Source organism: Phasianus colchicus, chromosome 13 (assembly GCF_987193195.1).
Source record: "Phasianus colchicus chromosome 13, bPhaCol1.hap1.1, whole genome shotgun sequence".
Classification (NCBI taxonomy): domain Eukaryota; kingdom Metazoa; phylum Chordata; class Aves; order Galliformes; family Phasianidae; genus Phasianus; species Phasianus colchicus.
In genome coordinates this window covers 17,083,947-17,111,878 of record NC_143448.1, presented here as the reverse complement: position 1 = coordinate 17,111,878, position 27,932 = coordinate 17,083,947, and the positions used below count along the sequence as shown (strand labels likewise).

Sequence of the window (27,932 nt, the reverse complement as noted above, 5' to 3'; positions counted from 1 at the left end):
TCCTGTTGAACCATCCCTCATGTCCTGATAGAAAAAAACATGAAAAACATTTCCTCCCTGTCTGTGCCTGTAGGAAAGATTTGCCTGAGCTTGTTCTTGCTTTTCTGACCCCCAAACCTCTCCCACCACCTATACAGGCAGCACATGGTAAAGGAGCAACCGATAGGCAAAACCCCAGCTCCTCCTGAGGCCAGCTTTGTGCAATGTGTGTGGGTTGTACAATCCCAAGTGTGGCTCTCGTTAGCCAAGTGCTGCTGACAACGCAGCTAATTGAGCAACAGGCTCTTGTTGCTGGTTTCCTCCTATAACTTCCTCCTCTTGGCACAGAGCTGCTGCTTGTGGAGAGACACGTAGCTCAGTATTGAATAAACAACCCAAAGAAGAACAAAATCCTGAGTGTATGTAGGGTACAGAGGCCAACATGCCACGGCCCCAGTGAACATTGGGGCACCTACTGGGTGCTAAGCACTGAGGTCAGGCAGAGAGGTGACACAGGATTGTAGAATATCCCTTGCTGGAGGGGACCCACAAAGATCATTGAGTCCAACTGCTGGCCAGGACTAAACTGAATCAAGACAATAATGTAAAGAAAACAACACTGATAGAAGCTGTTTTTCTTCATTCTGGACTAACACATTTTTCACACTACAGAAAAAAAACACCATAGCAATTATAGTTTTTTCTATTATTTCCTATTTTCCTATTATTTCTTATTACTGTGGAGAGGAGGGTTCAGAGGGTGGGGAGGCACAGGCACAGGTTGCTCAGAGAAGCTGTGGATGCCCCATCCCTGGAGGTGGGGCCCTGGACAACCTGATGGCAACCTTTGCCCATGGAAACTGGATGATCTTTAAGGTCCCTTCCAACCCAAGCCATTCTATGATTCTATGTGCAAGCTCAAAAAGTTACCTCTGGATGCTGCTTTCTGTCCAAAATGGAGCATTTTGGGCTCTGGCTCGTGTGAGACAAGCACAGTCCCCTTGTGAGCCCCTCTATGGGTCACAGACCAATATCTCACCCCAGCCTGGCAGCATGAAGGCTTGATCCAGAGGAGGATTTGTCAGCAAAGCAGTGTAGGCAGAAAGCTGGCTAAGTACCACAGTGGGCTGCTTCAGTCCCAGAAGCCCTATGGATGGGTGCAAAATCTCTGCAGCATGTGGGTGGCTCGGTCTCCTTCACCTGCTTCCCTCTCCATATTCTGGGCTGGTCACACTTTTGCTCCTCTTCTGCCACCTTGAGGGAAAAAAACTCTGCTGCATGGGACTGATGGATTTTGCTGCTGCTCAGGTGTCCAAATATTCTGCTTTCAGGTCGAGTTTTTCCCATGCCCCTGAGCAGAATAACCACTGCTGCCTGTGGGAACAGCAACCTGCCCCCATGGGTCCTTCTCGGCACATCCTTCAAATGAAAAATCTCTTTTGATGAGAAAAAGAGAGCAGTGTGTTGTGCAGCCTAGTGTGAACAGCGAGGGGTAGCAGAGAAGAGGGTTTTTTGACTTGAAAGCTCACAACCTGTTATAACAGCAAGAAACTAAGATATAGGCAATGGTTCCTTTCCATGTTTTCCAGTGCTGTTGATACAGGGCAGATAATAACTTGTCTTCGTTATTACTCAAGATCTGCCCCTAGTTATGCCACTGGGAAGGAAAGGGGAATTTTTCTAAAATCTCTTGGTTTCTGCTTGCACAGCCTCTGCTTCTTCAGCTGGGAGACCTGTCTGGTGGGGTGGCCCTGGCCAGGTGCAATGAGCCCCCATCAATCCTGCCTCCAGCATGGAAAATGCCAAAAGGCCTTGTTCCTTCTTACAGCTTTTCCCATAAGGTTCTTGATACTTCATCTCCACAAGCTAACGGCAAGGAGGAAATGATGGGAAGAAAGAGGACTTAACCTCTGTAGACTCATCAAGAAAAGGTGTCTTTAAACGTGGCTTTAAACAATGCTACAATCCCTTTAGGTTCTCCTTGCTGTACCCTGTGAGTCCAGCAAAGAGCTCTCCTCTGCGATTAGAAAAAAATGGAATAACTTTTAAAACACAAAGTGCTTCACAACCATATTGTCAGGACTCTCTGCTATTAGGGAAATGAAAGGCAGGGGTATGCGACCTTTTTTGTTCTTGCACAGTTTGCCAGAGGCAATCGATGCTCACCTGACACCACCTCCAGAGAAAAGTCCAGCTTGAGTACATAGTGTGAGATGGTAGAGCAAACAACCCCCATGAGCAAGTCCTGCTATGTGTGCCAAGGCTCCAAAGACTCTTCTGTATATTGTCTCAACCTTATAGACTTCTTCACATTGCATGGAACTGTGGAACAGCTTCCTGAAAGTAGCCAAGCCCCTTCTGCACCATCGTCCTCAGTGGTATTCTGAACTAGGCACGTAAAAATTACAACATTTTGTTGTAGTTATTCTCTATTTACAACTTCTGCAGATTACTGACCTAGTGATGCACTCTGCAGTGTTACTGCAGATCTCTGACTTGCTAGATATCTGTTGCAACATTCGTTCTTCAAAAGCTGCTGGGCTTTTGGATGTGCTGCACTTCAGTGTCATTCACAGCCCAGCATCAGCCTCTCATTTCGTTTGCTTTTCCACTCTTACAGGAAGCCTTGGCTTCCCACAAAGCTGCCTGAGCAGCTACCCGTGCAGTGCAAAGCACCTGAGCTGACAGCTCAAGGCCATCCGACAGTGAATGACATCTCAGAATTGACACGGATGTCACTGGGATAAATGCCCAGTCCATTGAAAAGGTCACCTTTTATCTGCCTCATCAGCCCTGCTCTCCTCATAGCACTTTCTACCAGCCTGAGCAGAAGAAAAGAAGATTCTAAGAACTTCTGCCCCACAGAGGTGGTCCCTCTGGAAGGAGACACTGGTGGTGGTGGATGTATTTTTGGATCTGACACACCCCTTCCCTTGGACAAAACTGTCTTCCTGTGTTTCCTCAGCTTCCTTAAACTTTGTTCTTTCTTTTCAGAATTTAAAGCAAAGCACCTGTCAAGAACACACAACCAAAACTAGACAGAGCTGGAAAATATCCTGGTCACGTTTTTATTGAGCACCAAAGTGGCAGAACCTGCACCCATCAAGCATAGGATGCATGTATGGGAAAGGGTCTACCTGGCTCTGCTGCTGGTCTTCAGCTCCCACAGGGCAGAGCAGCTCCAGTAATGTCAGCAGTGATGCATGAGGATCCAACGGGCTGCAGGCATTGCCAGCACACAGAGATACTTGTGAAGTTGATCATAGCACCAAACATGCTTCAAGATGTACATGGGGACAAGGAAAACAACCTACATTCGCTCTTTCCTACTGAGCTTCGTGAAACTGTTGCTAAGCCATTTGTCTTTGGAGAGAAGAGAAGATGAAGACAACTCATTTGGTGTGTGCTTCCTTTCCAACACGATGGACAGTGCTGTTGAAAACACAGCATTTATACAAGCTGCTTCTGGAGCTTCTGTTGCCAGGTCTGACAGCTGATAACTTGAAAAGAATTAACTTGAAGAAGCAAACACAATAGCACCACAAGGAAGGGTGATGTCTGATAACATCCAGTAAACAGAAGTTCATTAGGAACACTTTGCAATTGGAAAAATATCTTTACCAACTCATCCAGCAAAGTGGTCAGGTATGCGCTTTCTCCTGCTACAAAATAACAACCATTGCAGTGAATGCATCCACTAAAATCAAGTGTATTCTCGGATAAAATTATAGCAGTAGATCTGTCCGAATGTGGTGTTGCATTTAATAACTAGAGCTTGGAACAAAGGAATGGAGAGTGGAAGGCAATTCAACAAATTAAGAGATTTAGGAAAGCGTGGAGCCTTTCATCTGTTCTTTTACTCCATAAAGCACTGAGGAACACGGCTGTTTACAAAAGGAAACGAAGAGCAGTTTGGAAACTTTCATCTCTCCAGCTGCAAATGTCATATGCAAAGTATCAAGTGTTTTATAAGTATCTGAGCTTTAGCTTAAACCATTCTGTGAATGGAAAAAATCTCACAGTTTGTGGGAGGAAGCAAGCACTTGTATTTGTGAATTGGGTATTTATAAACACCACTACTATTCTGCATATCCAAATGCTAATTTTATGCGTGCAGATGGAGGATGTGTACTAAGCAAGGGAGCCAAAATACCTTCCTTTGCCTAGCAATTTTGACTGATTTGTCAGAATGAAATGCTATGATCCCTTTAGGAGCATCTGTAGAAATGGAAAACATTCCCAGAAAATGTGTTTTCCATTTCATAGTGCTAAACAGCTATAAAAAGCTGTAAGGCCAAAACACAAATAACATGACCCTAAGGACTCATGGATTTGACATAAAGGTACAGGACATCCAGAGAGCAGCAGCCCATCTGCCAGACAATCCTTTTGAACACATGTATTTATCCTGATTTTGCTTTTCTAAGACGTGCATGCATAATCCAGACTTCAGCCCCACTGCTGAGGTTTTGCAGGTACAAAAGGACAGACACATTATTTGGGAGTATTAACTCAGGTGGCTAAAACAACAACTGTAAAAGGCTGGCAGATGTGTCTCTAACAGCTTAGATATTGCAGAAAGAAATCTATTCATTAGCTCACAGCCTACAATTCATCAGAGAATTGAGAAGCTTAAGGAAAGTAACTTAAAAAAAATATTTTAAAAACCTGTTTTTCTCCTACCTCCCCACATCCTTAAGATTTCAGCTATAAATAGGAAAAAGGAAACCTGCAGGTTTCTTGATGCTTGTGAGAAGACTCATGTAAAGTAGTTGTCTGAGATAGGCAGGGACTGGACTTGATGCAGAGAACTCCTTTAGTCTTCATCTTGATTTTGTCATGTTACTTAATATTTTTACACTATTAAGTTGTGTTGGTTGTGAATCTGAATTGGTCACCTAAGACACGCGTAGAGAGCAGGCTGTGTGCCAGCAGCCTGACAAGGGCACTGTGGTTTGCAGGTGTTCTCTCCGTGGTATTTACATTTCTTCAATGGGAAGGCAGCTCATAAACAGTGTGGTTTCTTTCAGGGATCACATTCCTCCCCATGCTGACAGGTTTAAAATCTAGACTCATCCTGTTTCTTGAAAAATCAAAGTCTTTATCATTGATGGGCGGGGATCAGGGTAATGCTGGAGATGGCCTCATGGAGATTTGGGACTAGAATTCTTCCAAAACATAACTGTTGAGTAAATCATTCCTTGAAAGCTGCTTAATAGAGTGGTCCAGCTGGGTGAAAATTCAAACAACAAAAAAGGAATTAAAATATTTATCCTTATGAGGATGTTTGTATAGAACTTGTCCTTACGTAGCCAAGGAGTCTTAATAGTCATCCTGACGTAGGTACAAAAAAGACACAATTAGCTGCTTTGTTTTCATAACTGCCCATTAAACTCAACTTAGTTTTAAAATGAAGCTAACAGCGTTAAGAATACCAGCTTGGAACAGAATCTTTGCTATAATAAATATTTTCAGTCTTGCCCAATTCAAAGGCTGATAAAACACAATGGAGCACTTTCAGCTGGCTTTGGTCTGTCCAGACACGAGTTCATTTGCCTGAACTGGTCACACTGTTGAGGACAACTCTTCATGCACATAAAGTTACTCCTTTAAGTCATCCACATATGTTAGCATTTGCAAGATTGACCCTTACTTATAATCCACCTGGAATAAAGCTTTTACTTTCTTGTAGCATCAGTCATACCTATATTAAAAGAAGCCCCTAAACAAAAAGTTTGAGGTCTTAAATCTCACAAATTTTTGCAGCACTTTTTACCCTGAAGATCACCCCATCCTCTAAATGCCTTGAAAGCAAAGGGTACTTGAAAAAATCAGGTTCACCTTGTGAAATTAGAAGAAAAAGTGAGAGGAAGAGAGTAGAAGTTGGGAAAGACATTAACTTCTCCATGAACATTTTGCAGAGCTCTCTCCACAATGCCTCAGGTTCTCAGGACAATTCTACAGCACCATCTGTTTGTCTGCAGCAGTGTTTGAGCTCTAAGAATAGAGCCCTAAGTATGCATCTATGCAAAGGATGAAGGTGTTGTCCTTACAGTCGTGTTCTGATGAAAGGTAATTTCAGCTTCAAGCAACTTTTTCTTTAAATAAGTGCTTACTAAGCACTAACTATTTCCACCCAGCTCTCCCTTTACTCACAGCACACTTACCCAGGCGTACTTTTGATTAACCCAAATGCTTCTGCTGGTTTTTCACATAGCCAACCACATTGTTGGAATTGCTGCCTGTAAAACAAAACTCTGTAAGGTCAGATTGCAGATTAGTCTGCAGCAAAAAATAAAGATTAAAAAAAAAAAAAAGCTAACTTGCTTGGAAAAAAGACTGTTTTTGACTGAGTTCTGTATCCATCTGCAATGAGTCCAGAGCCATGACCAAAGCTCCAAAAATATACTTTCAGATAACAAAAGGATTGTAGGATTGGGTGTTTCTCAGCCCTTAGGTGGGAACCCCTAGCAGAAGGCTGTATTATTCAACAGTGTGTCACAGCTGGCAATACTGGCTCCCAAGAGTCCCACAATCAAGGCAATGCAGATCTGAAAACAAAATCTTTTTGACCAAGGCATGGAGCCTTGAGATTAAAGAATATCTTTTTGCTATTTGCAGACCTTCATTTCATAAGCAGCAAATTCACCATAAACAATGCAATAACTATAAGGCTTTCATGCCAATTGCTTACCAAAATACTCCTTGTAATACTTATGCCTCAGGTTGCGTCCATCTGAAAAAGAAAGTACATAATGACAACACACCAGCCAGCCTTCATCCTCTGAGTGGGCTATTACAACGTCCTGTCCTTTTCAGTAGCTGTGAGTTAAGGAATCACAGATTTCCACAAATAAAAGAAAATCTGGTTAACTTTCAAACTGGCTATTAGTGATCTACGAAGTTCAAGTTCCAGATGACTTTTCTTTGGTTCCCATTATTTAATCTCCTAGAAGCAGCCAGTATTTAAGAACCACACAGCTATGCATTATATTAGGGAGGGTAATAAAGAAAAAGATATGAAATAATAAAACCAAAGCACAAACCCCACATCTTATTGTAGTTTGCTTGACAGAAAAAGGAAGGAAGGTTTCCAGTCAACTGACCTGGATTTCCACGGAGCTTGATGCACTGGCCCCTGTTAGGGATTCCTTCAGCTGTGTTGCCAGGGTTGATGATATGGCACTCATACCCTGTGGGGCAATGCAGAGGCTCATCGCCATCCTCAGTGGTGCTGCAGGCCTCAGCTGCGAAAAAAGCCTGAAGGTCATAAATTGTGGCTTTATCACCCACAGGTAAACAAGACAGGACAGCACAGCCACTTTCTTCTGTGCCTCCTCCCAGACAGGATGCTTCCTAAGACTGCTTCAGACTACTTCCCAAGCAAGGCTATCAAAGAGCTAACACCTCCAAAGACGTCTGGCACAGTGGAAGATCAACTTCACACCTTACACAAAACCTGATGTGTCCAACTCAACATGGGGAGTGCAGACCAGCCCAACTATTGGTAACCCCACCCTACCCACAGCCTGTTTTGTGGGGTCTGTGCTGGACAGCGGTGGAAATAAACCACATTTGGTGGTCTCTCGTGGGTGGTCTCACCATGCTGCTCTTGCCTCCAAGCAGCCATACCTCAGTTTCAGTGTTTTGGGCTGGGTGAGGAATTTGGGGAAATACGAGCAGGAAGCTGGCAGTTTGCTGCTTTGTTCTTTGCTCCACACCCAGTACGGTACTGATGAATCTGAACCTCAAATGTGACTCACTGCAGAGTAAGGCAGCACCACCCCCTGTTGCCAACAGAGGCTTCACGCATCTTGACCCTGGATATCCAACAAGTGTGGAGCAGAATAAGAAAGTAAAGCAGGTCTCACAGGCTGTATCTGCACACATGAAGTGTACAGGCTATGCCAGGACACTCCACCCTTTCATTTGCCAGAGTTTTAATTTTAAGAACCTCTGCTGTAATTGCCATGCCATGACTGATGAGTCTTACTTCACCAATTACTCCCTCGAGCTGAGATAAGGTGACAAAATAAGAATAAATAATGCAAGCATGACAGGGATGGATGAGGAGGGACCTATTTAATCTTATTTCTAGAAGTGCAACTCCAACCAGCTGGAGGCAGAATTTTCTCTTGAAGAACTGGGTGTTTCCATAATGGATGAGAATCAAGGTTCAGTGAGTCTGATACCATCTGTGTAGGACCAAAGAGGATAATTTACTGGCACTACCCGAGTCTGACTAAAGCTGATCAAAAGCCAGAACAGACTTTCCACCATGAAACTGAGAACTTCAGGCATCCATACATTTCAAGATGCCTCACAGAAGAAAATTTCCTGCCTCCCCACTGTCTCTTTGCTTCGTTTTGAAATAGGTTTCATATTTGAAAAGTGTAATTAAAAGAAGTCCTTTCTCCATGGAACTAACTGAGAAGCCCAGTCTCATCAGCAGTCCCCAAGCATTGATGCTCCCAGCAATGTCAGCCTCACTCAGCTCTGCAGCACTTTTGCCAAGGCTCTTGTTTAATGCATGACACAAGAGCTGGCGTTGAGCCCCCATCCCAGGGCAGAAGTGTGAGGAGGCCACTGCAGGCTATGGCATCTCCTAAACTATGTCTGCCCATAATTCATCAGGCAGCTGGTGGAAAAAGCTGTGTATGTCAACGAAATTTTTTCTAAATATATATATATATTTCTGCTTATTTCAAGAATGGATAAAAATCCCATTCCCAGGAGTACTCCTAGAGGTCTGCTGCCTCCAAGATCTCCCCTGTGTGCTGCACTTGGTTTTGGAAGGGCAGATCTGATCAGGCTCTCCTAGTACAGGATTTCCGGCCAAACCCATAAAAAGCAACTGATTTACTGCATCAGAAACTATTTCCCTGCACAACACAGTGTTATTTGAACAGAAACCCTAGACAAATACCAGCAGCCCCAGCATGTCAACAACACTGGCAAGCTCTATGACAAATATATTATTTACTGCCTTTTGCATAATCACTCGTCTCATGGAGAAGACAGTGAAATGTACTGTACCTTGTAAGACTTCCTCTGGGCCATCCAAAAGCCACCCGTTTCCTCCCAGCCAGCGGGGTTTGGGCTGAACCAACCAGTCCAAAACTGTAAAAGAAACAAGAAACTACAGAGTCAAGGCAGGCACACTGCTATGGAAAAAATCACAGATATTCTGCAACTGGCAGTGATGAAGCTGCTGGTATCCTGAAGGACAGATTTGAATGGATCCTCCATTCCCATTGCATGGAACAGATGAGTTGGTTGCCTGGCTCCTGTGAGCACTAACTCAGATTGAGATTGTACTTTTTTAAAATTTTGAATATATAATTTTGAATATATAATCCCAGGAAAATAACTGGCTTCATTTGCACTGGTGGACATTGTGCAGCACCAGCTGATTGGTCTTAGCTCATTTTTGATTCAACAGTCACCCCAAATTCACCTCCCAGAAATCAGAAGTGCGGGACTGAAGTTTTATCCTTGACTCCCGCTCAAAGCACGCTTCAAACCAGCAACCTGTGATGCTTGGGGATGCCCCAAACCAGAATTTCTACACGTTTTTCTCTACCACACTTGACTGGCATTACCTGGTGGGGGCTGCACAGACTCCAGGCAGGCGTAGATGCAGCCGTTGTAGCAGCAGCGCTTGTGCCTCTCGCACTCGGAGTCGGAGCGGCAGCTGGGCACCTCACAGGCTCTGTCTGGCAAGGTCTGGGGTGGCGGTGGGCAGCGGTCGTTCTTCTGGTAGTGGGCACTGTGAGAATGAAGAGGGTACTCATAATCCTTGCAAAGAAAAGAAAAGGAAACAAAGGTTTGGCATAAGGCGGATACCAAACAGCCCATCAGTTGAAACAGAAGGATTTTCAGTGTTGGTCTCAGGTACTTTCTAGGCAGGAAAAGTAACTGTTCTGTTTCCCCAACCCTGATTTCAGTGTGCTGGAGACAGAGATATGTGATCACATAACACATTTCTTTGGAAACAACAAGCCATCAGATTGCTGTGTGGAGTTCATTAGTAACTAAGGTGACTGCAATGGCAATGAGGAGGTAAAAATCCTTAAAAGTGGGCATCATCATGACAAGCATCCCAAAATGCTGCTCTGTAAAGCAGTTGAAATGATGACATTGACTTGTTATGAGATTACATCCCCAGAAGGACCTGGATCTAATGGCCAGGTAGTGTCTGTCTCCCAGATAGGCTCCTTCTCCCCTTATCCCATCCTTCTAGACCAGAACGTGGAAGGGAGAGGTTCAAAGTCTTTCAGGCCTGCCCTCTGTGGGGTCTCAAGTTGTAAATTGGAAACCATTCTTAAAACCAGAGGTGATGTGAGTAAGATCTGTGGGGGCGATGGCAGTTCATCACAAAGCAAATGAGGCTGTGCTGAGCTACAGCAGAGAGGAGCCCCACTGCTCACTGCACACAGAAAGGACAGGGAGATGTAAAGAGGATTAACAGGCACAGGATTTTACCAGGAACACTTGTAAGAAGCAGCATTCAGATATTATCTGTGCTGGTGGCATTTAGCAAGAAGCCAGGTCCCATTTCAGAGGTGAATCAGCCAAGCCTGTTCCTTTCTCACCCTTGGTTAAACTGCTGAGCATGAGCTTAGCTCTCCAAAGCATCACACCGTGCTCATAAAGGGCAAAAATCAGATCTATTAATACACATTAGTAAGCTCTAGTCAAATCAAAAGACAAGTTCTGGATTTGCCCTTTTAACAGAATCTAGCAAAAGGAAGAACGCAGAGCTGCCACCTGCTCACTGGGTTGAGAGCTCTGTATGTGCTGGGCCCCATCACCCTTGTGTTTCAAAATCAGTGACAAACCATTGGGGCTGTTATTCCAAGAAACAATATGGTGCAACTGTTCTCGAGGGAGTCTCCAGAAAATTTCAACACCAGGCTGTGGAGAAATCTGATGAGACTAACATCTTCCTTTAGCTATTCTGCATTCCAACTGCCGAAAGCTCAGCAGGGCTTCTGTGGAGCATGCGTGTCTCTGCAAAACAGCATGTCACATCACGTACTGCCCCAAAATATGTCCTGGGAGAGGCCCCAGGAGGCAGCCTGCACTCATCCCACATCCACAGGCTGACACTCCCTTTGTAGGTTGAATACAACCAGTATGGTGTAGAGCTCGGAGGAATAAACATCGACCATCACTCGCATCTCATAGGATTGCTTGCAAAACTTCTGCATTCCTTGATGGATCTGTAAAGGGGCCCACTGCTCCAGGGACAGACTGCTGGCCCACGGTTCTGTGCTGAGCACCAAAAGAAATAACAACACATATTATTTCTGCTAACAATGGGAGAAGTTTTACTGCCATGCTCTGCCGTGTATCGTATGTAGGACATAACGCTATCACTAACGTGGTTGCTTTTCCATCAGAGCTGATCCCATTTCTTTGAGTGATAGCTAGGGGGAAACGGAGAGCAGCACATTTCTCAGCTGCCTGCTTTGCAGTGACTGAGTCAGGAAATGCGCAAGTACAGAGCAGAGTCAGGACGAACAAAAGTTTTAATTTATGGAAGAAGGTGTCACAAGGAAAATCCATATCCTGGTTACATCTGTACCTGGTTAGATAATGTGTGTGAATCTGCATGTGGGAGACAGAGAACTGCTAATGTTTCCATAAACAATAGCCTCCTGCCCTGTGCCCACTATCAGCCAGCACCCAATGCCAATATATTTTTTTCCTCCTGTTTTTGCCTTCATTGCTTATACACAGTGAACAAGAAATTGCCCCCAAAGAATGTAAGACAGCATTTAACAGTAAATCTATGCAGTTCCAAACATTTCATAGATCTCCTTATCTGAGGGAGCATGCATCCCAAAAGGTCACAGCTTACCACCCTATTACTGAAATGTCAGCTGCAGGCTCAGATGCAGCTATCGAAATAATACTGGCAAATAATGGATACATGGAAGGAAAAAAAAACAGAGTTACGGCAGTGGCTTTACAAATGATTCAGAAACCAAGAAGCCAAAATCACAATGAATAGTCAGCTTAATGAATGAGATTTCCATTGGGGAACAATGCAAAAGTTTCAGCCAAATTCCTCTGTACTTCTGACCTTGTTGCCCATTTCCTCTGATGTGCTACTGCTCTTAATCCCTTTCTTTCTAAAACTCATGGCCAATAAATTATTTTCGTGGACTTGGTCTAATGAAACTATTGCCATTGGTTTATGCCTGCTGAACTCTCAGTGGGAAACAGGATTCCCTCATTCACAAAACAGCCAGCTGCAGACGGCTCCAGGTAGGGGCTGCAAGGTCTCTTTAAAAGCTCTCCTAAGACCTTGGCTTGCTTGGAGCACAGCTTGGATTTATCATTTTTACAGATTGTGACAACTGTCAAAATTTCTCCCTTAAGGAATATTTTTCCATTCAGGAGGCAAATTGTTTCCTGTGGTGTTTCCCATTAATGCTTCCCATTAAATCATTTTTATGGGAAGATCTGCATTAGAGCTATACAGACAGAAGGTAAGAAAGAAAGTTCAGGATTCAGCTAAGAATGCTGGAAGTCAGCATACACGATCAGGAAAAATCTGAATGCAACCACTCACTTTCAACCTGTATTTTCAATAGTGACTTTGAGATGCAGCCTGCCTCCAAAAAATCCCTCATCTCTTCTGTTATGTGCACCTGAAACTGGGTGCTGGCTTGTGTCAAAGCCCAGTCCTCTGCTCACATGTTACTCCTAGACACATGATAAGTAAGCTAAGCTGGTAGGCAAAGAGCCTACCTCCATGCAGATGTATGATGGCTAGCTGGAGGCTAAGTAAATTGTTGGAGGAACGTTACAGCAGCTGCAAGGAATCTTTCATTACTGGAAATCTTTACAAGAAGGCTGGATTTTTTCCTAAAATGTTTGATGTAGCTGACACTGGAATAAATTCAAGACTGCCCCAGGTTTTCCCAGTAGACATGTGGGTGTCTTGATAACAAAGAAAAGCCCATTCCCAGCTAGCTCCCTTCTCTGCTTTCCAGGAGCATTCCCCTGACTGTGCGGGGAGCTGCAGAACCCCAGCTGCAAATCACTGTGCTTAGTGAGGCCTCTCTGGCTGTAAAATAGACAAGTCTGCTAAAAGCTGGAAGCCCAACTCCTCCATCACACTCTGCCATTTTTCCTTCCCATTGCATTCCCTCTCTTTCCCCTGTCTCCATTCCCACCCAACTCCTTGTCACCAAATAAACCATGCCTCAGAGCCTGTAACAAACAACTCCAAGCCAGTTCCTGACCACAACACCTGCTCGTTGCTCTGCAGCCACTGGTTCAGTGAACACATTCCTCCTGCTGTGGACTTGAATGTTTTCATGGAATCAGAATTATTAAGGTTGGAAAAAACAACTAAGATCATCAAGCTCAACTAATGACCCATCACCACCATGTCCACTGAACCATGTGGATTCAAACCCCACTTCCTCTCACCTCCTCCTTTCTCCCTTTCAGCCCTTGCCCATCTCCCCCTGGGTGCCTCCATTTGTTATCCCCTTACACTGACTCACAATCAGCTGTTCCACCCGCAGCCTCTGCTGTCCTAACTGTAGGGAACACGGAGCATTTGGTAGAAAAGAAAGCCTCTCTCAGATGCACGGGGGCTGCCAAAAAAAGCTCTCAGTGGAGAGGGATGGAGGGAGGAGAGCCTTCCTCCTTACAACAGAGGAGAAGGAAACAGAAAGGCATTTGCTGTTTTCCCTAGATAAAACGTTTCTGTCAATGTGAGCCATTCTAGCGAGCTTGCCAGATCAGTAGCACCTGGATTCATGGCTGCCAGAAAAAACAGCCCTTTGAAGAAGCACGGATTGAAAGAGAAGGATATATCCTCAGGGGAGCAGGCTCTGTGCCTCTACACAGCACATTATCTGAAGATCAACATGTAAATACGTGTTCTGCTCCTGTCCTGTCTCTCTGGGTCACTGACATTGTGATCCTACTGAATTTGAGCTTCATGTTGAAATACGACAGAGGGACATACTAATAAATATGCTTTCCAATGAGCAATTTTGGATGAAACACAGCTTTTTGCTTCATCATTTTCTGAATAAACTGCAGAGCAGACACTCCGTCCCAAGGGAGGCTGCAGCGAAACAAAGTTCTGGCTGGAAAATAATGGGGTACCTTTTAAAACATTAGCACAATTTTCCTGTAAAATGTTGAGGAAAGTGCCATATTTCATTTCATCCAACGTGGGCAGATGATGTACGTCACACTTCTGAGGCAGCAGTCACACAGACTAAAGGTACTTATTCCCAGACATCACTCCAGATGTAATGGGCCAAAAAACATCCACTCTAAACACAGAGCTGCTGTGTGTGGCTGCAGAAGGCAGGTGGAGGAACCTCCTGTGACATAAGGAGCTGTTTATACACATGCAATGGCTGTAAAATGCAATTAAATCAGAGAACACAGACAGACTGGGACATGTCCCCATGCCATTCGAGTGGCAGGAGCTTTGGGTCAGCGTTGGCTTCTAAGGGAGTAAGTTGGATTTTTCAAATTACTTTTTCTTTTCTTTTCGTTTTTAAGCAGCAGGTCCTGAAAGTCAGATAGCAAGTCATCTTATTTCTTTTTTCCTTTCCTCCATGGCCATCTCTCACAGCCGTTTTGGCCCAGACACAGCACAGTGACACTCAGCACATTTCCTCTATTCTCAGTAACTTGTTGCTGCTCCAGTTTCAATTCCAGCGCTATCACTCCACGACAGATTTGGAAGAGGTAGTGGTTGTGCTCAGTCCCCCAGTGGTGAGTAACAGGGCTCTTGTTCCCCTCTGACACACTGGGCAGGCACTGAGGTGCTCCAGTTGGAGATATTTCCCCAAAGTTACCCCAAAAGGCAGTGGAAGATCAAGGCAGGAAACCCTTCTGAAGATAATGACGTTATCCCTTTTGCACTAAACCTGTTCCCAGACACATCAATTTTGCATTCCCCTTTCCTTCCCTTGCTGCCCTATGATGTTTCTAGGAAAAGCAGCAATGACTGCAGCACCAATGTGTTTTTGGCATGCTGCACAAGTTTCCTATCACAGCAGCTAGGTGGCAAAAGTTTCGTACAGCTTGGGAAACTTCACGCAGCCCTTTTATAAAGAGATGGGGTGTGGATTCAAACGTTCCTTATTCTAAAACACATACATAAAGAAAAATTCCATCTCAGGGTGAGCACACCCAGCCCCCAAACCACCCCACCGCAGCCTACTCACATCGTATTTCTCCATCATTTTCAGATGCAGAGCTCGTTTCCAGAGATTCCTTGCACAGCCTGAGTCTGCCAGCAGAATGAAGACACACAAAGCCACAGAGAAGATCTTTTTGCAGAAATGCAGGTCTGACAGCATCTTGGAATCCATTTTCCCAATGAGAGATCAAGTAGAGAGCTCGGCTTCCCAGGATCCGGGCGACTCAGAGCGCTGGCAAGGAGGGAGGGAGAGGAGAGGGAGGGAGCGTGAGGGCTGCTTGCTGGAGAGCTCTGTGCTGCACGGCTTCTGGGAAGGGAAAGGGGGGAAAAAAAAAGGAGCCTGCAAGCAGAAGCCAGGAGCTGCTGTTGAACTTCTTTCTACAAAGTTAGATCAGGTTCTCGGCTCACATGTTCACACAAAGCACACGTTCTCCTTGAATGATAGATGGGAAGATTACTTGGAAAGATTATTTTTAGACCTTTGTTCCCAACATCTGGCATCCTCAGAGAGCCCCATTCAAAGCCAAAGCGTGGGATCAGATGACAGCTGCCGCAGGGGGAAATAAAGGTCCTGGAGGGGTGGGCTCACAGCAAACAGCTCACCCAAACTTCCCCACTACTCAGCTCTCCCTTTGTGAACTTCCCACTGTGCCCTGAGCTGTGGTTTTGGATCGTGTTTTGACAAAGTGAGAACTTCGTATGAAGACTGCTTGAAGGAAATGACTTAAAGACATGATAAACATGCAGAGGCTTTAATTAAACCAAGTTGACGTTAGCTTTCCACAAATGATTTTGAAGAAAAGGAAGATGCGGTCGATGGGTAAAAATAAATCCATGTGCATGGGTGGGGAATTGGGAAGGAAGGAGCTTTAGAAATGACCACATGGAAAGTGAGGAAGGAGCCATGAGTCAGCCCATGCCTGACCATGGGAGGGACAGCCAGCCTGGTTGTGGGGTGTGAGACACGTATACGGACATTGAGGTGCCTGGGTGTCCAAAGAACAGGGACAACCCTAAGGAATTAGGCTGAAAGCATCATGCCTGGGGCAGGGACAAAGGCAGGTGCCAAAGAGCAGGAGAGGAGGATACCTGGTACATAGATACAAGCACATACATAGACGTCAGCTGAGATCAGGAGTTGTGCTGAGTTACTGAAAGGCATGCTCAGTACATCCACAGAGGAATGTATTGGTACCATCAGTCTTCTATTTGTGACTTTATTTGTTATCGCTCAGAGGGCTTTGTCTCATGCAACAGGATGCCTCCAATTCTTCTTAAAAACAAATCTCCCTTGTTCCCTGCAATGTTAATATCTGCAGCTTGACAAAGCACCTTTCGAGCACAACCAGGAGCTCCCACCAGCGTTCTGACTGCCGTGTTGTAAAGAGACAAATGACATAGCTAGGTCAGAAGAATAAACAAGGCTTTTTCTTACAGTATTGCTACTTAATTTTAGTCTTTGTGCTATTTTACTTGTCTGATCTCTTGCTGAAACCTAAACCAGTGTGAAATAACTGCTCACAATAAATCTCCCTAATTTCATTGTTGTTCGTTTCATAGACTTGCAATCTGGACTTGGAACAACTAATTCTAAAGATTAATAGCTACTACAGACAACATTTACTGGCCCTTATTTTGGCTGATATGAAGCTTTGCCATTTACGCAGGAGAAAGTACGGTCTGTGAATTACAGTTTTGGATTGTATGTTGAAGAAGCGTGGATTCTCCTCCAAAGAACATATTCCAGCAGATAGGCATGATCTTCATATAAAAATCAAAGCTAGCATTGTGGTATGTATGTCTCCCACACATCACACTTTTCATCTTTACCTCCCAAGGTACCTGGATTGGATTATTCCAACTACCAGCTGGGGAAACTGAGGCATGGGTAAGGGATTGGCTGAAAATAAACTTCCTATCTTTGTGGCCAGAATCCTAAGGGTTACAAACAGTGCAGGCTGAGCTGGAGCCTTGTGCTTCAATGTTTAACCCTCACATTTAATAGAGAATGCTTCACACCACCCATTTCCACTCCTCACACACTTCTATTCCCACCCTGCCTTGGAAAATGGGCAAGGGATTTCAATTTTTTATAGCATTAAGAAAAACTGTTTCAGCTGGAAAAGTTGGAAAGAATATATTTCTTGGCTTTTCTGGGAATTTTTCTCCCTGGTGGTCCCTGGCAAGGCTGTCTTCCCAAGTCCTGACAACTGGAATAAAAGAAATAAGTATAGAGGTGTATAGGTCAGTATATTAGTGCTATGGTAGTATATTAGTGCTGAGCAATTAGCTCAATGAAGGCGTTAAAATAAAAATCTATGCTTCCAACCAGCCTGACTGACCAGCTGCAAACTTGGGTGTGAGCCCAGCGGAAAGCACATTTTGTGCTAGTGGAAGTTTTCAGAGTGCTCAGCTGTGCCATTTATCATAAAACCGTTTATTCTTATACCTGTCCAGGGAACACACATATATTGCCAAGTTATCTCTGCTTCAAGATTTGTGGTGTAGTTCCTCACACAAAATTCACGCTGCCTTCAAGGATGTTAAATGAGATAGCTTCATTCATCACTAAGAAAAGGGCTTTCTTCCACGTACAGATCTCTGCAAATCTCCATTCCACAAAAGGCTTCAATGGGGAAGATTCTGCAGTCACATGAACTGCAGTCAGATGATGATGTAGGAACGTGGCTGAACGTCTCCCCAGGATCTGAGAAACCTTCAGCATCATATGTTACAGCAAGGAGGAGCTGAGGGAGATGTATGTGTATTGAAGGGCTGGTGTTTTATCCAGCTCGGAGAATAAAGGCACTTCTGGAATCACTTCTGCTGCCTGATTGGAATGAATTAATAATGGTTTTTAAAAATGTTCTCTGGGAGGTTCTGAGTGAAAGTCACGGGGTGTTTGTGCAGCCAGGAAAAATGCCTTTGTCCAGCCAAAAAGCAAGGCAGGTCAGCCCAAGCCAAGACTTCCCCTTTCCCAGAAGAAAGATCTGACTTTTAAGGAACAATTATGTCAAACAGAGTTTCCTCAAAGCCCACAGCTCCAATAGCACAGGGTGACTCATTTCAGCATGACACAATCACTATACCTTCATGCCAGGGGCTGCTGCAGTTCTTTATCTGTGGATTTTATAGGCCTGTTGCTTCCTCACCATCCTTGTACCAGTCCTGCTGCCAAAAGCACAGGGCAATGCTCTCCTTGGGGTTAATCAGGCTCGAGGCTGTTGATATTACCAGGTCCTGTGCAAAGGGAAGATCAGCATGCTCTGCCTCTCCCCATGCCCTTCAAAACCAGATTGCAAACCCCTGCAGGTACACACCCAGGTGTTTGGATGGGCTTAGCTGTAAGAAGATTACAATATCCCTGAGAGGTAACACTGGAGATGCTGCTGCCCCTCAAACAGAGGGTTATTTTAGGGCCAGCTCTACAGGAAAACACCAAATCTGGGTTTTTAGTGTGGGTTTGCTCCTTCTGTGATCAGGAAGAGCTTGCCATTGTGTGTGTGCCAGATGTGTGCTACCAGTGAGGTCCCACAGGAATTCACAGGATGAAATACAAGATCAAAAGCAATACAGAACACAGGCAGGTGACTCTCCTTAAGCATCTTGCCTAAAGTCCTCACTAAAAGGTCAATGTTATGTGGCCCCAGTCCATTTGGAAAGGCCTATAAGGAACAATAAAAAGTGTTTATACTTTTAACTAGTTTTATTTTGTATAAGCAGATGAATGTTATTAGAGAAGCTCTCTCCTGAATGCTACATCCCACTAACTAAATTAGCAGGAAGTCTTAAAACGTATAATCCAAACATTGCATTCATTATGAAGGGGAAAGGTACCTTGCTGGAAGAAGGCTGCCGGGCTCTGCAGAGCAGTGTGCTGAAAGCTGTGTGCCAGGGGAAAGCTCTGCTGAGTCCAAAGAGTTCCTCTGGGTGGGACTCTGAACCATAGTTCTGGTCCACAGCAGCTGAATCAGGGACTGGAAATCTCAGCAAAATGCTCCAGGAGGACAGATTGCATCCTGAAATGAAAGATGTGGAGCGTTAATGTCTCTCTGTGGGTTTGCAGGGATTTGACACTGAATTCACAGCTCTCTGCTGTGCTCTGAGTAGCAGCCAGGCTGGGGTCCCCAGGGGCAGAAAGGCTGAACGCTGGCTGCCTAAAACATCAGGTCTGCATTCTAGGGATTCAAATCAGGACACGGGAGACATGGTATCTTGCTTGGACCATGGTAAGGCACAAATCAGAGTCAGGGACCATGCAATTGTGTGAGCACATATAAATCTTATAAACCCAGCTAAGAGACATGCACCATGGGGAAAATAGGGATCTTACACGAGACACTGAAGGGGTTATTTGATGGCTGGAAGTGTCTGATTCCCTGTACTGATCCCTGATGGCTTTCTCAGGGCCAGGCAGTTTGGTTTGGGGGCTGCATCTCTGCAAGTCAGAACTTTGCCTGCCTGTAACCCTGAGACAGATAGTTTCCCATCACAAAAGTGTCCTGCCTACATCCAGAAACAGCAACTTATTACACAACATGCTTGTCAGTGGCACCTGCAAACACTGAACCAGGCAGATGTCATATATACATCATCGTGGTGCTTGCAGAGGATTTTCATAAAGGAAATCTTTAACCTCAGCTTCCCATACACCATTATAGGTGAATTCCCTGGTGCTTTACTGTGGCTGCTCAGAGGCAAGGAGTACTTTGGCAAAGGCAGCAAATGATTTCCCATGTCCAACCACAAGGCAAGTGACTCAAGAGCTCTGAAAAAACTCTGTCTCATTATATCAGCTCTGGGGGTACAGCAAATCTCTCCAGAATAGCTAATGGTGGTGTGCACCTCGGGCTGTGCTTCCATCACATCACAATCTCTGTGCTCAGGGAGCACTGCTGCAGCTCTACAGCCATACAGGGACACTAAGACTTGAAGCTGGTAACACTGCTTTCAAATTTCTTATACAAGAGATCCAAGGATTTTGGAGTCTGAGAGTTGCATTTGATGTATTATTCCATTGCTCTTAAGGAGTTTGCTATGAGAAACAGACAGTTTTTCTTGTCTTCTCTTTCAAGGAGAAGGGTTAAATAAGTTATAGAAAATCCCACTTGCCTTTGACCTCCTGATAAAGGTCTTATCTAAAGCTGGCTGAAGATGAACAACTGTGTTTTGAACCACTGCAGACTGAACTTATCTGGGAGCGTTCCCTTTCATGTGCTTCAGCAGATTGTCTGGAATGCAGCACACGTGTTTCCATCATCCACCTGGTCTGAGGGCACTTGCAGGCTTTCTCCTGTCCAACAGCTGTGCTAAGAGGGCTGGATCTTATTCACTACCAGCTCCTGGTGCCTGGACAGAGATCAGACTCTGCCATCCCTGTGCTCTCCCTAGGCGATGTTTTGAATCCTCTCTTGGCTGTGAATAAAATTAGGTGCCATCCCAAAATCAGAAATCAAGTGACAAAAAACTAGCACTGCAAAGCAAAACTTTCCATGAACTGCTCTCTGCCACCCACCCACACATGCCCTCAAATGCCTGGGGATCAGCCTTCTCCAAAAGCCTTCTGGGCAGTCAGGAAGTTCCTACAAACTTTGGTGTGGCAGGAAAAACCCAGGAAACATCAGAGAGTGTCCTTTTTTTGATCTACGTGCCTTTAATTAACAGGAGATATCTCATAGCTTGCATCTTGGCTTATATCATTTCTTTGCAAAGCAAGGCACTTTTTAAGCAGTCAGACAGCTTAATTTTTTGAAGGTGCTGGAAGAAGTATAATAGAAGGGGTTTCTTCCCCTCTGATTCTGTGTGAGGTCTCTGTGTGATGGACCTGAACAGAAAGGTTTAGTATTCCAGCTGAATTCCTTCCGAACAGCTCAGCAGATGGGGAGAGATACAAGATTTTCCATCTTTTATCTCAGCACAAAACTTTTCATCTGAATAGAGTCTCTTTAATGAGAAAGTCATTGTCCTCCAGTGAGCTGCTCATTTTTAGGATGACAGCAACTTGCATTTTCCACAGATGTTGCCTATTATGGTGCTTCCCATTCCTGACATAAAGGGGAGACATGAAGGTACTTTGGATACACCGTGCCTCAGCTGCAGTCAGTCGGTGCCGTGCATTCACTGTCACACTCACTGTGCTTCCAGGCTCTGCTCTAGTGCAGCTGCAGTAAACTATTTGGGCAGGGCAGAGACAGAGAGCAGAGAAGGATGAGTGGTGTTTATATTAAGGAGAACAGCAGCATGAGAAATGGTGACATCTCGCTTACAAAGTCAATGTTTTGGATATTGCACGGATACTTTGGCAATGGGTGTCTCTATTTCTGTAGCAAAACAATCTGGAAATTGTTAGCTAAGCACAAAGCAAAAAACTCTAAACACCCAATTAGCACCAGGCAGTGAATAGAAGCAGTGCTAAAAACCTGACTGTAGTAGAGACCTGGGTTCTGTCATTACTTGGAACTGAATGAAGATGGCCACATCTCTAACCCCCATGAGAGTTCACTCCCAGCTCTGCATAACACAGCTGCTTTAGCCATCCACCATGTGAATTCAATATGCTGGAAATGTTTTGTTCAGTTTTCATTCAATGTTCTAGTTAAATGTTATATGTTATATAATTACATGTGTTATATAATAATGGAATTATATATAAATTTAAAAACAGAATTTCATCTCCAACATGTTCCTGGTTTGTTCCTAACTCCCAGCCTGCTCTCCTTCACTCCCCCAAAGAAATGCAGCAACAACTTCACATCTATTTATCTACAGTCTCTTGGTACATGATAGATCCTTCTACTGCAGACTACTTCATATTTGCAAAGGGGGTACACAGCTTGCCAGAGTTTGAGTTTAGATTTACACTCATGTTTTGCCCCCTCGGCACAGTTTTGGCTTCCTTAGGGTTCATTTTTCAGAGATTTCCAATGTGCAGCAGTTCTGGATGTTTTCCAATGGAAATAATTTCTGCCAAGCAAGTCATCATATTTTTTATCCAGCCTAGCTCCAGACATGGCAGCTTAAGCCCTCTGTGAATAGGTATCTAATTAGGAGGAGAAGGAGAATGTGCTCAAAGTATCTTAGAGACCATTAAGCACATTAGTCCTATTAGGCTTTGGTGGACTTTGTGCTTTGGTGACTTTGTGACTTTGGTGGATTTTGTCTGTGGAATCACAAATGTTTTACCAGTCTACACTGAATGGTGTGACACAGGTGTCAAAGTGAGGGGCTGCCCCTGCATTAGGCTGTGAGACTTGTCTTCACTCGGGGTCACTGGAGCCCCAGCACCGTTCAGGCATTATGAAAGTCAAGGTTTCTCTCTGATCTCTCTTCTTAGCTGAAGTTCCCAGTGTCAGGCCTTGAAATAGGGAGCAAGGGAAAATGCTGTGCCTTAGGCAAAAGAGAGGAAAAGACAAGACTCTCCAAATTGTCATCAGGACAATTCAAGAAGGGCACAAACCGAAGAAGAACATCTGGTTTATGTGGACCTTTCTTTTAGCATCTTTCCAAAGCATGGGACAACATATGCAGTGGACTGCAGATGAGCTCCAGATCCCCTTCCCCTTTGGAAGTCTATCTGTCTTCCAAAGCCATTAAGCTGTTCTTGAGTGTAACCAGCCCCATTAAATCACTTTTTGTTTTGCTCAGTCTTCTCAAACAAGCTGCATTATTTTATCATTTGCATTTTTCTCAGTCTGAGAGTGTTAAGGAGATTGGAAGAAGCAAACGTTAAAAATTCAATAACTTTTTCATAATATCTCTCTATCTTTTCTCTGAAGACTTGAACTTTTTTCCCCAACTTACATCCAACAAGTTCCTTGGCATGAGAAAGCTCAGATGAGGCTTGGCTCCTTAATTACATTATTGGCAAACTGTGGCATTCCTTTGTTACTTTCTTGATATAAATCCCTCAAAGAGCTGAGAAAAGGAGAATGCTGGATTAATTTAATCATCACTTCTAGCGTGGTTAAATCCCAACTCCTTTATTGTCCACATACATTCTGGTGCTTTGAACTTCATCTTTTCCATCTAGAGTGAAAGCCTCTTCCACCATACTGTTTTTCCTCCTTTACGTCCAGGGAGTGATGCAAACTAAAGTTTATGTGTTGAGAGTAAGTGAAGACTCAGTAGCTTGGAGAAGAAAATTCAAAGCTTTCCTTATCCCATGAAGTCCTTCAGAGTCTTCAGCTGATGGCTGAAGGCCACCTCCCATTGCTCCAGGAGCAACTATGGATACTTTGCAAGAAGGACACACAGCACTGTCAAACGTCAGTGCTGGAGCAATGAGTTGCCCAGAGATTTTGGGGAGCAATGAATCTTGCAAGCCCCATATTCAACTTTTATTGAGTACGTATGTATATGTAGAGCAAAGATCATTCTCGTGACAGGTAATGGAGATAAATGCTGTACAGTGTGTTTCATCTGGGGCCTCAGTTCGGAATCTACAGTTATTACAAACTTTCTGTCTCAATTAACTCAGTGCTTCTGCCAAAGAAAGCCAGGACATGCTGTTTGCAGCAGGGCAGATTTACTGTTCTGTGCAGACTTAACCAGCTGTTTCAGACTGTGACTGAAAAGTGATGGCATTTACAGTTGAACTTTTCCAGACTCTATTGAAATGTAATAGCGGAAGTGTTGGTTGTGTCTCTTCATCTCCGGATACGTCTCCCTCAAATCTGAAGCCTCCTCTCTTTGTCTCAAGGGATGAAATTGCAGTTACCAAGTTACCTTTGTAGAAATCCCGTCTAGCTCCACCTAGGTTCTCATTCCTTTAGCTCTTTTCCTGGCTGAGGTCAGAGTCCAAGGCAGCCTTTGCAAATTGAAGCATTTGAACATAAGGCTCCAAGGGTGGAGTCTGTGGGATGGACCCAAGGATCCTCGAGGGTCTCTTCCAATTTGGGACATTCTATTATTCTATGAAGCAATTTGCATCCTCTGCATGGCTCTTTACTGGACAGTTACCAGCTGGATGAGTGGTTAGTCCTGCTCCTACAAACTCCACAGAAGGTCTCTGACTCTCTAAAACATAGAATCACATAATGGTTTGGATTGGAAGGGACCTTAAATATCATCTTCCTTTCTCTGCAGTCATCTCTGTGTCAACACTGACAGAGCAAACTCTAAAATGTGCCTCGAGCTGGCTCTTCCCAACTAGCAGCCTAGGATTTATTGCTTGAGAATAGGTTTCATTTGGAGCTGTGGTCTTGAATTCCCATACAGGCAGTTTTTTATACTGCTGTTATTAACCTAAATATCTCAATAATCAGCTCATATACAATAACTGTGAATTATTACAAAGCACTCACCGTCTTCAAAGATCTATTAATGAAAACAGATTTAAACTTTGAATCAATAGAAGGAAGTTATTCAAATTAAGAGAGAGTGAAGACTAATTACCCACTCCCGCAGTCTATGCTATAGAATGGCACCATTATACTCAGGAGAAAACATTGGAATTTGGGTCAGAAATGCCATAACTTACACACAGGTCACACATGACCTGGCACAGCAGCCAACCTCCTGCAGTCTTCCCCTCCCTGATAGGAAGAAAACATGCTGCTCTCCCTCCTCTATACATAGGTTTATGGTTACTTGTAACACACTGTTATCCTGATTGATCTGAAAGTGATTATATCCTAAGAGATTACAAGAGATACTAACTGGGAATACAAACAACATCCTTCAAATGAATTTTTTCAAGATTGGTGAGAGCCACAGCCAGCAATTTCCAAGCTGGCTGCTGGGACAAATGCAAAGTCTCAGGAATGCGTAAGCAAATGCATTAGGCACAGTGTATCTATTGGAGCAATGATTCATTAAACAAAGCAGCCTCTGGAAACATGGAGAAAGCATGTTCAACACAGGAATAGATAATAGCTTTACCACTCCAAAAAAGGAAAGTAATTATTTTAAGTTCACAGAATCACAGAGTTGTCACTACTTACAAATTGGCCACCTGGAAATGTGTACTTCAGATAGCAATACTCACTCTGCATATCACAAACCTGAGTGCCAATATATTTAATCAGTTTTCTAGTTTTCAGGAAGATTTAAAAAATAAAAAATAAAAATCCTGTCAACTCCAGTTCTCTTTACTTGGACTGGGAATTTCAAATAATCACAGAATCATAGAATGGCTTAGGTTGGAAAGGACCTTAAAGATTATTGAATTCCAGCCCTACTGCCATTGAGAGGTTGAGTTTGCTGACCAGTTTCAAGAGACAGTTTCATCTTCTCCTTGTTAAAGACTAGCCTCAAGTGGTAATTGCCATACTCAGTGGAGAACAGAAGTATAAAATAAATTCTGGTTTCTTTGAAACATGAGCAGTGTATTTTTGAATCATGGCTCTGAAAACTAGCTGCCTGCAAAAGCAGAACTTGCTGCTCAGACTCGAGGCAGTGCCCTGAAGCTGAGGGGTTACTGGCAAAACCAACGAGAAAAGGAAAGGGTTCCAGCAAGGCTCACCGAGCCTGAAGATCCACAAGAAATCTTGGCCATAGCCCTGCATATCTTGGGGCATGAGTAATGTCTGCACTTTTGCTGTTGCTCTGGTCTAACAAATGCCAGGCTAAATGGCTAGATCATTACCCTGCCCGCTATGGGATGGATCCAGCTCCCACTGGAGCCAGCTGGAGCCTCTCCATCGGGTGAAGTGGGGAGAGATTGGCCCCAGGGTTGCTGTTGTTTGTCCTTCTATGGTGCTCACTGCCTCCCTCCCACTGTGCAGAGAGGCAGCAGGAGCCCAAGGTCAGGAGATGAGGGCAAACCCTGGAATCTGCAGCAATTCCTTGCAAGGGACAGAACTCCTATTTAAGGAAAGGAGAGAAACTGAGAGAGGGTTTTATGACTAGGTCCAGAAAGAGGCAAAGAAGAACACCCATGTAAGCAGTTCAAATCAAAGCAGATGGTCTTTGAGTTATAGTCAGCCTGTCCCTGGAGAACTGCTGGATGGCAGTGCCAACGTGCACCCCAAAACATGTCTGTTTGGGAAAGTTTCATCCACTGACGTTGCAAGTAGGAGGGTAATACTGGGAGGTCTAACTGCAAAGCAAGGCTTTTTTCCTCCAGCTACTGTATTGAATCAACACAATGATGGTCCCCACCCGAAAGCATAATTAACATCTGGAATCTGTTCCCCAGTCTGTAAGTTTTGACCCTCTTTGGGATGAAGGGCTGGTAGAAAGGAAACACTGGAAGACTAGAAGAGCAGTGATGGTTGACAGCAGACCGGTGTTGATATCAAGATGCAGGGATGAGCAGAGGTTTTGTTTACAGACTCTTAGGGCTTCACTGGTTCAGGGCACTGAAACGTAATACAATCCCACTCCCTTCCCACCCAGCATAGGGGTAAGGGTTTCCAGTGCAGCAGGAATCAAATTCTAGTTTACAGACTCCAAAGATTATCTGAGGGCTCCACATTCAGCTTTCTGTACTTGGCCTTCCACTTCATGCATGGAGAATATTTTGGGATTGATTCTCATTTATGATCAACTTTCCCTGCTGTCTGGATACATGCTACAGGAAACAGCAAATAAGAGAGAAACCCTAGCCCTGTATAATAGGAATGGGGGAGAGTGAAGTTAGAAAACTAACAACAATGAGAGAAAAATCTAAAACTATCTCTAATTCATTTGTTCAAGTGTCAAGGTTTCAAGTTATGTCCTTTCTGATTTAATTTTCCCAATTAGTGGCAGATCCTCAGCTGGGCAAACTGCTCTGGTATCACTATTTCAGGATGTATTTTGTTCCCACTGCAAATGAAACTGCTATTGATTCTCATGGCATGGAGTTTCCAGCATCTGTGCTGAAATCTGTGGATTTCACACTCTGCAGGGGAGCAAATATTGGCTTCAGACACAGTCTTCATTGAGGTTTTTATGCAAGGAAACATTCCAATTGCTTAAAGGTTTCATTAAAAAAAAAAAATGCTGGTTCTGCGGTAGATTCAAGTTAAGACTTACTCTTTCCTCATGTCAGTACCAGCAATATGAAATAAAAATGTCAAAGGGTTCCTTATTAAATTCAGAGAGGTGAGGTCAGAGGTTAAGAAGCTCTGGAAAACAGGAATCCTGAGGATGCACGTCTGGTTCATGTCTGATTTGGAAAGTTGCTTTGTTTGAGCCCTTTTAGTGATGGGGTTCACAGAATGGAAACAATGGCTGCTGATTGATATGAAGAAAAGCCCTACATCTGAGAAGAGAAAGGGAACTGAGATTCCCTCCCTGGGCAGTGGAGATTCTACATGCCTTTTGGTGGGAGGAGCTGCTCCCTAGGGATCCCCAAGTCAAATACGTCACTCAAAAAACAACAACAAAAACAACCAAACAGGGAGATCTGATATTATTATTTCAAATTACTGCAGATGTAAGGATGACAAATAAAGATGCAGATTCTCATGGCTTTCTTGATGAGGAGACACAGTAGTCTGCTTATTGACACTCTGCAAAAATCTGACAGGCCACTCACTGTCAGTGCCAAGAGATGCTGAGGACTGGAAACAAAGTGTTTGGAAACATGTGGGAGTGAGAGAAAACACCTCCCCTGCCTCCAAAGGGTGATGCCATTATGTTCAAGACTGTGTCTCTGCATTCTTCTCTCCCCTCCCTAGAGAAAACAGCTTTCTTGTTTCTACCTTCACAGCCCTGCGCTGCTCTGATTGCTGGTACGTGCAGATGGATGGAGCTCCAAAGGCAGGAGCCCCTTGGTGCTGATCCTGCAGAGATGTTGGCACCTGGTCTGCTGCAAAGAGCTCCTCCAGCTCTT

The 27,932-nt window shown here is 44.2% G+C and overlaps 1 protein-coding gene and 1 long non-coding RNA gene across 3 annotated transcripts in view; both read right to left on the bottom strand.

Moving 5' to 3' along the window:
- Window positions 1-5: 5 nt before the first annotated feature.
- Window positions 6-15,928, bottom strand: WFDC1 (WAP four-disulfide core domain 1). 2 transcript variants are annotated; one of them, XM_090149431.1, is made up of 7 exons: window positions 15,198-15,928; window positions 9,582-9,777; window positions 9,016-9,099; window positions 7,086-7,226; window positions 6,674-6,715; window positions 6,147-6,221; window positions 6-24 (listed from the first exon to the last, which is right to left on the bottom strand). In XM_090149431.1, exons 1-6 carry the CDS (start codon window positions 15,342-15,344, stop codon window positions 6,163-6,165), a joined length of 669 nt encoding a protein of 222 aa, XP_090005557.1. In that variant the 5' UTR covers window positions 15,345-15,928; the 3' UTR covers window positions 6-24; window positions 6,147-6,162. The 2 variants fall into 2 exon arrangements, with proteins under 2 accessions (XP_090005557.1, XP_031471001.2); XM_031615141.2 differs by lacking the exon at window positions 6-24 and adding an exon at window positions 3,025-5,208 and having other exon boundaries at window positions 15,198-15,926.
- A 3,171-nt stretch (window positions 15,929-19,099) lies between these two features.
- Window positions 19,100-27,932, bottom strand: part of LOC116243735 (uncharacterized) — a 92,356-nt gene continuing 83,523 nt past the window's right edge. Inside the window, exon 5 of the long non-coding RNA XR_004170043.2 lies at window positions 19,100-19,191. This is a non-coding gene — a long non-coding RNA (uncharacterized LOC116243735). The remainder of the gene's footprint in view (window positions 19,192-27,932) is intronic.